Consider the following 11,255-nt stretch of genomic DNA (forward strand, 5'->3'; position numbering starts at 1 on the left):
GGGAGCTCAGAATGAAGCATGTGTCCTCTGCCATCTTGGCTCTTCCCCCCACCCCCGAAAACTTTTTTAGCTTATTGAGCAAGAGAGTAACATGCTTGCTTGCTTGCTTGCTTATTTATTTATTTATCCTATTTATTCTTTTGTTTGTTTATGCACATATATATATTTATAGGTATGTATATGTGTGTATTATAGACATGTATGTAATTTTTCCAGTCACATGTAAAACAATTTTTTTTACATTTATTTTTAAAACTTTTAAGTTCCAGATTCTCTCGCTCCTCCCTGTACACTGTATCCCACACTGAGCAGCCACATGTGAAGTTATGCAAAACATTTCTTAACAGTCTTGTTGTAAAAGAAAACATAGATCTTCATTCCTTCCCTCCAAAAAAGGCCTTCAGAAAAATAAAGTTTAAAAAAAGTATTCTTCAATCTGAATTCACACACATTCTTTGGGTATAGATAGCATTTTTCATCATAAGTCCTTCATTTTTTGCTGAGAATAGCAGTCTTTTTCAAAGCTAATTATCCAGCAACATAGCTATTACTTTGTACATAGTATATTTCATTTTGCATGAGCTCATGGAGGATTTTCTGAGAGTAGTCTGCTCATCATTTTTTATACAACAATAGTATTCCATTATAATCACATATCACAATTTATTCAACCATTCTCCAATTGATGAGCCCCTCACTTTCTAGTTCTTTACCCTGAGAAAAGAGCTGCTGTAAATATTATTATACATATAGGTCCTTTTCCTTTTTTTTTTTTTTTTTAAATCTCTTGGGATTCATGCCTAGTAGTAGTATTGTTAAGTCAAATGATATGCATAATTTTATAACCCTTTGGTCATAGTTCATATCTTTTGATCATTTTTAAATTTTGGGAATGGCTCTTATTTTTTATAAATTTGACTCAGTTCCCTATACATTTGAGAAAAAAGACCTTCATCAAAAAAACTTAACTTGAAAATTCTTTTCATAATTACTATTGCTAACTACATTCCCCCTCCCTCATTTATTCTATTCTCTCTCTTTTCAACCTATCCATCCTCAAGTGTTTTGCTTCTGACCAGTCCTGTCCCGCAGTGTACCCCCCTTCTATCATCCTTGCCCTTTCTACCCTTCCCTTCATGCTTTTCTTCTGGGTAAGATAGATCTCTCTGTCCATATTGAATGTCTATGTATGTATGACTCAAATAGGAATTTGAGTCAATTATAATGAGAGTAAGATGGGAGTGATATATTTATATCTGTTGTTTGGTAACTGTAATGGCCTAGAGAAGGAAAAGATCTACTGAGCTATTGCAGTAGTGTAAATGAGAGATGATTCAGGACTGACCTAGAATGGTTACCCTGTGACTAGAGAGGAGTCAAATCAAGATATTGTGGAATTAAAAACTACAACTATTGGCAACTGACTGGATATATGGGGTTCTAGAGTGAACAATAAAATAATGCCAGCCTTGAAAATCTGGGAGTCTAGAAGAAAGATGATATATACTCCTCAGAAATAAAGAGTTTCTGAAGAGGCATAAGATTGGAGACTGAAGAACACATCAAAGATTCTGAGACTTTCCAGTATTCTTCTCATTCATTATTCTAATTACCTTAGAAGTTTGAAATTTCCCTTAATGATTCTTCTATTGCTAAAATATTTCTGGAACCTCCTCTTAGAGGTTTGAAACTTCTTGAAACTTGTTTCAAACCTTTCGAATAAGTTTTTAAATCACACAGAATGTTTCTTTCCAAAAAACACTTGGGGGTATATTAACAAAAAATGTTATTAATCAGTTATTAATTTATCTTATTCATCAGACTTAGATTCAAATAGCTTTTGCCTTTTTACAAAAATTAAATACAGTCTTGATATATTCTGGAAATACATACCCCAAAAGCTTTAAAGATGCTATCGGAGAAAGAGTTTCCAGAATGTTTTAAGCAAAGGAAACATCATTGAAGTAATTGTATAGCCAGCTGAGGTGGTTTCAGTAAAAGGGGAAACAGTCACTTAGAGGAATATATTGTGGTATGTTTGTTTAGGGTTGAAAAAAAAAAAACTTTATCACTTTGTAATCCTAGTTCTTAAATATAACTATAGTCTTACATATAACTCCATTGAATTTAAATATATATATATATATGAAGAACCAAAATTTTATCCTAGATTTTATTTATATTCAGGTGTTACTCTTTGATCTTTATCCATGAGCATTGCAATTTTATCTAGTCAGCAAAGATGTCAGTCTGTAAGAGCTTTGGATATTTACTGCTTCTTTTAACATTTGATGACTGATTTTTTTTTTCTTCTTTTAGATGAAAGACTTTCAGAGTAAAATGCAATCAATATTTCCAGTGATTCCCAAGAACCCTGGGTCATCTGTCGAGTGGGAGGAAGCACTGAAATCCAAATGAGATTAGCATGAAAGAACGCCAAAGAGATTGTTAGAGTGAAGTAGCTTGGACATGCTAAAGTAGCCATCCTCTTTAAAGGAAAAAGAGATCAAATTGATTTCTATTCAGAAAAGTGAACAAATCATTGGTAGAACATGGACTCTGGCTTTCAGCATCTTCACTGTAGTCTTGAAAACTCAAAGTCATTCTGCGTTTGCTTTATCTTGGAATCAAATGGGATTACATGTTTTCCAAGATTTGAGAGTTGTTTCAAAGAACATTAGTTGTGAGTAAATAAATAACTTTCCTTTGTGGAAAATATACTGGCATAGAAAGTTAGATATATTTCTATAAACTTTAAAAACAAGTCTCTCACTTGAGAAGCCAAATTGTGTGATAAATATGCTGACAAAAATCTTTAAAAACCTTTATTTCTCACCACCAGGTTGGAAGACCAAGCTAAAACTTAAAGGTGGTTCATTTAAAAAAAAAAAAATTAAGACCATAAATAAGTTACTTGAGAGCAGGGACTATTTTTTGTCTTTCTTTCTATCTCCAGAACTGACATGTAATGCCTGACATGTAGTAGGTGCTTAATAAATGCTCATTGATTGGCATGGCCATAGATAGTAATGAAATAATAGTGATTCATTCTTTGAAATTAAATGAGTTCATTCCAGGAAGCTCTCATGTTGTTGTGTGATTATCTGGTTGTACCTGGCACAATAAGAGCCAGTTAAGTTGTCCAATATTCACCTCTGGTACACATCATAATATTAGATCATTTGTTTGAAATGATTTTTTCCTTTGCTTTGTGCCCTCCATTCACTCATTCAGTGCCCTACTTAAAGGCCACTCGGTATATTTCTACATGTCTTTATGTTTTGAAGAAAATAAAAAAACAGATTAATATAATTTGAGAGTAATTTGTTCTTTGTCATGCTGTCACTAATATGAAGTGTACATTTAGTAAATAATTTGATACTAGATTCCTAAACACTAACCTGTTAAATTATAATTTTACCTTAATCATCAAAGTGAAAATAGCATAATATTAAATCCACACATCTAACAAATATTTTTAACCCAAACTCGCATGGTATTGAGTCTAACATTCAATATTTAGTCTAATAATTCTAATGAATTTTCTGTGAGCAAATTTCTAAGTAATTCATCATTAAGAAAACATTCTCTGTTGCTCTGTGGTATCTTATAGAAACTAATAGAGAACAGTGTCTAATTGCAATCACTGTATTTATCAGACTTAAAAGTTTTAAAAAGAACAAGAAAAATATTTTTTAGTATGTAAATTTTTCAGAGAAATAACATCTGGTTGAAAATGTAAATTTGAAGTTTCTTTATGATTGCTTAAGCTTTAATTAGTCAGCTATCAGGTCTAATAAAGTACATTTGAAATTTATTTGTTAATATGAAACCTTTTAGTTCTAATAAAAAATAAAAAATTAAATGTCAAGTGCATAATTTAGCATTTTTTTCTAAACCATGATGCCACATTTAAATTGCTGAATTGTGATTAAACAGGTTGTAATCAGTATCTGGGTTTCTTATGCAACTTATTACAAAAATTAAGACTAAAAAGAAATTGAGAGTAAAATTTATAATATTACATTTATATAGTCTCAAGGTTCATCTCACTCATCTTTCAAACTAAATAACATAAATGAGAAAAGTTTGGAGAAGATAAATACAAAGATCAGAAAATCATTTGAAGTGATAGTTTTTAAAATATGCATCAGGGTTACAAACTCTGATAAATGAATTAGTGTGCATCTAGGTCTATATGAAAAAATAGAGTAAGCAGTCCTGGAAGTACCTGTAACCACCTATAGCTAGAATTCAAGTTTCTTGTTTTTCTTTGCGTATAGATGCAGATCCACAGAAGGAGTTTGGGAGAAGGGGAAAAAGTCAAGGTTTTCTAAGAAAATAGAGCTGTAATTCATAATTGGTTAATTAGTTATTTAAATGACCGTGGCTTGAAATAAACTTTTATACTGTAAGCCCCTGAGTACAGGAAGTATCCTTTATTCTTTGTAAACCCCACTGTATCACCTCCTTCAGTATGCTACAAGTTGTGTGATATATATATTCTCTCTTAATGTTGATGACAACCAGTGCAGAAAATGTTTTTTGTATTAATTGGCAAAATAAATGGCAGAGTAGATGTTGCATATATCGTGGATACTCCTGCATAAATGAACTTCATAAATGCTTTTATTGAAGACATATTAAAAATGAGTATAAAGTAGATCGAAGGTGATGGACATCTACAGATGATATGGAGGAAATAAAATATGCTTCAAATAATGTGCTTTTAATGTTAAACCAATCAATGCCAGTTTGAAAAAATTTGGTAATATGATTTCATTGGTATAAGACAGTAGTGTCAAACTCAAGATACAGGTCACTGTGAGTTTGTATTTTGACTTAGAAAAACAATCTTAACTTTATCTTATGTTTTGCTATATTTTTATTTTGTTACATGTTTCCTTATTACATTTTAATCTGCTTTGAGTACATTTGGTTGTACTGTGAGCTGTATGGTCATATGTTTGATACTACTGGTCTAGGGAACTCTCCTTTGCTAATGAAGCTCTTCAACATTTGATACAACTGTGCTAGAGAGTTGCCTGGAGGCAACATTATTTTATTTGTGCTGAAAATTCCCTGATCTACTTTTCTTTTTCCAATCTTGAATCCTTAATTACCTTTTAGATACCTGGAATCCAGTAGTCGTCCTAAACTTAGTGTGCCCAAAGTGGATCTCATGTTCTTTCCCTTTAACATTCCCTGTCCCCTGTCCTGCCCCTATTCACTCCTTCCTTATTATTGCAAAGGGCAATCCTTCCAGGTTTCCAGGCTTACAACCTTGGAATCATCCTGGACTCTACACCGTCTCTCAACTCCAGATCTCTTGCCAAGCCTTTGTGACATTATGCCTTCTCTCTCCTCTGACACTGTCACTACTGTAATTCAGGCCCTCCTTACCTCACACCTGAATTTTTGCAATAGCTTCCTGGTGGGTCTAGCTGCTTCAAGTTTCTCCCCACTCCAGTCCATCCTCCATTATCCACTAAAGCCGATTTCCCTGAAGTACAGGTGAGGTCATATGACCCTTGCCCCCATTCAGTGAACTCCAGTGGCTCTCTATTGCCTCTAGGGTCGAATACAAAATGCCCCATTTAGCATTCAAAGTTCTTCATAGCCTAGCCCTTTCCTACCTTTCTAATCTTTTTACACCTTATTCCATGACACAATCTCAAGCCAGTGACACTGTCCTCCTGTCTGTTCTGTGAACAGGTTACTTTGTCTCTCAGTTTGGGGTGTTCTTTTTGGATGTTCCCTCATGCTTTGAATACTTGTTCCCTCCTTAGCTCCAATTACTGACCTCCCCCTGCCTTCTTTTGAATCCTAAATAAAATCCACCTCCTAAAGGAATTTTTCCCTAATCTCTCTTAATCCCTGGGCCTTCCCATCATTAATTATTATCTATTTGTTTTGTATATAGCAACTACTTTTGTTTGCATGTTGTTTCCTCATTAGATTATAAATTCCTTAAGAGTAGAGAGTGTCTTTTGCCTTTTTCTGTATGAGTAGCTCTTGGCACAGTACCTCACAAATGGTAGGTGCTTAGTAAATTTTTTTTTATTTAAATAAACATTTTGAATTGAATAAATATTATTAAGAAAATAAGAAAAAAAAAAAGAGTCTGTCCTCAATGAGTTTACAATCTAATGGGAGAAAGCAACACTCAAAAGAAATCTGGAAAGAGCAATGGGAAGGGAGACACTGGTGAAGGAGGGTATTCAGCATCTCTTTCTAGGGAGTTGAAAACCAGCAGCTGCAGATTGATAGTGAACTGAGAGTTTAATGAGGTATCATGATTTCCCTAGATTTACGTTGCCAGTGTACGTTAAAGATGAGACTTGGAATCAGGTCCTGCTTTCTAGGCCAGCTTTTCATTTACTATCATATGTTTCTTCTAAATCCATACCCGTGAAAGAGTTATATATATATATATTTTGATTGATTTGATTGATTTTTGATAACCTTTTTGTACTATGTGATTTTACTATACTCTTTTAGTGGGGAACAATTGAGGATACACGCAGAATAATTTTTTTTAATTAGGAGATTTTTGTCAAAATTTCACTTTTGTCAAATATCACCCATATGATCTAATTGATATTAACAGAACTTCAAGAAGAGGGAACAGGAATAAGAAAGATGTTAAGAACAGTTTGAGATTATGAACGTTCTAAGAATGGTCATGAATCAAGAGGCCTAATGAGATGAGATGATGGGAAGGTATGTTATCCACAATTAGAATTATTTCCCTTTGTTGACTGAATTTTTTTTTTTTTTAATTTAATAGCCTTTTATTTACAGGATATATACATAGGTAACTTTACAGCATTAACAATTGCCAAACCTCTTGTTCCAATTTTTCACCTCTTACCCCCCCACCCCCTCCCCTAAATGTCAGGATGACCAGTAGATGTTAAAATATATTAAAATATAACTTAGATACACAATAAGTATACATGACCAAAACATTATTTTGCTGTACAAAAAGAATCAGACTCTGAATTATTGTACAATTAGCTTGTGAAGGAAATCAAAAATGCAGGTGTGCATAACTATAGGGATTGGGAATTCAATGATGGTTTTTAGTCATCTCCCAGAGTTCTTTTTCTGGGTATAGCTAGTTCAGTTCATTACTGCTCCATTAGAAATGATTTGGTTGATCTCGTTGCTGAGGATGGCCTGATCCATCAGAACTGGTCATCATCTAGTATTGTTGTAGAAGTATATAATGATCTCCTGGTCCTGCTCATTTCACTCAGCATCAGTTCGTGTAAGTCTCTCCAGGCCTTTCTGAAATCATCCTGTTGGTCATTTCTTACAGAACAGTAATATTCCATAATTTTCATATACCACAATTTATTCAGCCATTCTCCAACTGATGGACATCCATTCATTGACTGAATTTTTTTAAAGGCAAAAAAAAAAAAATTACAGGTGAAAATCCTACTATCTTAATAAAAGTGTCTTAATATAGGCAGAATTTGATGTCAGAAGATTTTGTCATTTGTTCGTTTTATATCAGAAGCATATTGTTAAATTGGTTAATGGAAGGGAAAAATGTTTAACAGATAATCTTATTCTTTTATGTGGAGTACCATCTGTGTATTGAGCTCTGAATGTTCCTGGATATGGAAGAGGGAAATGTTATGGAATTTCAAGTTTGCCTTCCTTGCTGTCTTTATCTTGGGTAGTATATGACAAACATAATCACATTTATCTCCTGAAGCATAAAGAGTTTTAATCACCCTATTAACCAGGATGACATTTTTCACAGACTTAAAAAGGAACAGAGCAGACATTATATCTCCATAAGCAATCCATTTCATGGAAGCTGAGCACTAGAAATTTTTAAAAGGATGGATAACACAAGTTATTTCCCTTAGACATCTAAACCAACATTAAAGAGACTTTACTAAGGACATTTTTTTTTATGTTGGCTAGGGGGTTAAACTCTAAATTTAGAATTTCATTGACCCAAAAGGGTTGCCATCTAAAGCAACTGAAAGAATATGAGGAAATGTTTACAAGAACTCTGCATTCATTCAAGGAAAATACTTAACTCTTGTTATTTATGGCTTTCAAGTAGAAATTTGTCCATGGACCTCTGGTTATTTTCAGCATAAAAAGAAAAATCTTGTAACAACTTTGGAATGCAAAACAGACCTTGGAAACAACCTTGTACTATATATATACTGTATATATACTATATATATATACTCTATGTGTATATATATATATATATATATATATATATGCTTTATATAACACATTTAAGGTTTGCAAAGTGCTTTACAATATTACCTCAGGAAACAGGCTAAAAGAGAAGTGTTTTGTCCATGGCGGTAGCTATTAAGTTTCTGAGACGAGATTTAAATTTGGAACTTAATGATTCAAAGTCTAACATTCAATCTATTACGCCAAAAACTGCCCAATATATGGGTGTGTGTGTGTGTATAATGTATATTAGTATGCTTCTGATATATATATGTAACGTGTGTGACATAGTTATATGTAACATATCTATACACACATATATACATACACATACATATTTATATACCGATTCATCACCAAAACAAAATGGATTTTAATAAGGATACAAAGTATAGAACCTGTTGCTAAATACTGACAAAGCTAATGATGTGATTATAAGAAATTACCACCTGTCAATTTAGCTGAAAATGAACTGAAAACTTTGATTAGCTTCAAGTGAATTGTAAGCCTTATTCTGAAAAATGCAATCATTTCTATTATTTTAGATAAGATGGTCACTCCAGTACTCGATCAAGTTCCTAAAGCTTCTCAATCACCAACCTAATTTTTGGAGAAAAGCCTAAAACCATATGGTCAAAAGAAATTAGGACGATTTAATTCTTTGGTGTTTAGTTGGGCATATTAGGTAGATAGAAGACTGGAGCTGGAGTCAGGAAGACTCATCTTCCCAAGTTCAAATCTGACCTCAGTACTAGCTGTGTAATTCTGGGCAAGTCACTTAACCCTATTTGCCTCAGTTTCCTCATGTCAAATGAGCTGGAAAAGGAAAAGGCAAACCCTCTCTAGAACTTTGTTAAGAAAACCCCTAATGGGATTATGAAGTCAGACGTGATCGAAATCTTATAAAATTGTTGTTGATGACCTTGCATCCTCTGATGCTTCCTAATGTCATAGAGGTGTCTGTGAAATCACTAACATTTTGTCAGTGGAGTGGTGAGATGTTACATGTTCTTCCAAGATGGAAAGCTTTCAGGTAAGGACTCCAGGGATAAAGTCCAGACTAGATAAATTCAGAGAGCATTATTAGGAAGATCATCATTAGTTTGTTGAGATAAATTGAAATTAATTAACAGGAGTAAGGCATTAGAATTAAAAGGATTTGGGGAAGATGGGGTTTTATTTGGGACTGAAGCTAGGGAAGTTCTTTGTCAGAGCAAAGCAAGGAGAATTCCAGGCATGGGAGACATAGAGAGGAAAAGAATGCCCCAAGTTGAGATAGTCACTGGCTTCTGAGTTTGTGTCATGGAATAAAGTGTAAAAAGACTGAAGGGGGATAGGCTATGAAGGGCTTTGAATGTCAAATGGGATTTTGAATTTGATTTTGGAGGCAATAGGGAGCCACTAGAGTATATCAAATGAGGACATGATCTGACCTGCACTTTAGAGAATGACTGATTATTGATAAAGGATGGATTGGAGAGGGAGAGACTTGACAGGCAGATTTACCGAGAGGCTATTGCAATTGTCCATATGTGACGTGAGAAGAGCCTATAGTGGTGACAGTATCAGAGGAGACAAGGAGACATAATGGAGAGATGTCCCAAAGGTAAAATTGACAGGCCTTGGCAAGAGATTGGGGCTTTAGATAGAGTGTGGAATCCAGGATTGACTCCAAAGTTGCAAGCTATGAAATTCAGTATTTGAAAAGACATTCTGAGAAGAAGGCTATAGATTTCATTAGGCTAAAAAATTAGTTCATAGCACAAAAAGATTAAGAACATCTAACATTGATCAAGTCTCATTTTAGAAGACTTGTCCATTCATACAGGTATATTCAGAAGTAGGGCTAGAAACCAGGTCTGCCAACAGCCAGTATTTTCACTTCTTATCTTGCCTTTAAGGATTAACCAGTTTCTTGATCAGGGATATGAATAATTCCCAAAGTTTGGAAGATAAAATTGTTAAATACCAAAGTTTAAGAATCAAGGGGAAAGTATTTTTTAGCTGCCTTCATCTGTAAATTGGTAAGAATATGCAATCTGAATATATAGTTATATAGTTTAAAAAAAAATATATATATATATATATACATTTTATTTTTTTTCAACACACATAAAGATAATTTTAAACATTCATCTAAAAAATTTAAGTTCTAAATTTTCTCTCTCTCCCTTGTGCCCTTCCTCCCAGAAATGGTAAGCAAATTGGATATGGCTTACACAGGTTCAATCCTGCAAAACATAGTATCATATTAGTCATGTTGTAAAAGAAGACAGATCTAAAGAAAAAATTCATGAAAAAAATGCAAAAAGTGAAAAATAGTATGCTTTGATCTGCATTCAGACATCATCAGTTCTTTTTCTGGAGTCATCATGAGCTCTTTGGAAATGTCTTAGTTCATTGAATTGCTGGGAATAGCTAAATCATTTACAGCTGATCATCACACAATATTGCTGTTAGTGTTTACAACGTTCAATTGATTCTACTCATTTCACTTTGCATCAATTCATATAAGACTTTCTAGGTTTTTTCTAAAATTAGCCTGCTCATCATTTCTTACAGTACAGTAATCTTCCATTACAATCATGTGCCATAACTTGTTCAGCCATTTTCAGATTGATGGGCACCCTTTAATTTCCAATTCTTTGCCACCACAAAAAGAGCTTCTATAAATATTTTGATACAAATAGGTTCTTCCTTGCTCATTTCTCCCTTAAAAATCTCTTTGGTATACAGCCCTAGTAGTCATATTGCTGCATCAAAGGATAGGCCCAGTCTTACAGCTCTTTGGAAATCGGTCCAAATTGCTCCATACTGGTTTGCATCATTTCCTAACTCCACTTATAGAGTATCAGTGCCCCAAAATTTCTACATCTCCTCTAATATTTATTCTCTTTTCCTTTTTCTTATATTAGTTAATCTGATAAATATGAGGTAGTCCTTTAGAGTTGTTTTAATTCGTATTTCTCTAATAGTGATTCAGAGCATTTTTCAATAGACTCTAAAAGTTTTAATTTCTTCATCTGAAACTACCTGTT

The 11,255-nt window shown here is 33.5% G+C and overlaps 1 protein-coding gene across 1 annotated transcript in view; it reads left to right on the top strand.

The window, feature by feature from the left end:
- The window catches only part of TMEM242 (transmembrane protein 242), a 51,283-nt gene extending 47,410 nt beyond the window's left edge, over positions 1-3,873 (top strand). Inside the window, exon 4 of the mRNA XM_003769563.4 lies at positions 2,320-3,873. Coding sequence (XP_003769611.1) covers positions 2,320-2,418 — 99 coding nt within the window. The 3' untranslated portion in view covers positions 2,419-3,873. The remainder of the gene's footprint in view (positions 1-2,319) is intronic.
- The last annotated feature ends 7,382 nt before the right edge of the window (positions 3,874-11,255 follow it).

Source organism: Sarcophilus harrisii, chromosome 4 (assembly GCF_902635505.1).
Source record: "Sarcophilus harrisii chromosome 4, mSarHar1.11, whole genome shotgun sequence".
In the NCBI taxonomy this organism is placed as follows: Eukaryota; Metazoa; Chordata; class Mammalia; order Dasyuromorphia; family Dasyuridae; genus Sarcophilus; species Sarcophilus harrisii.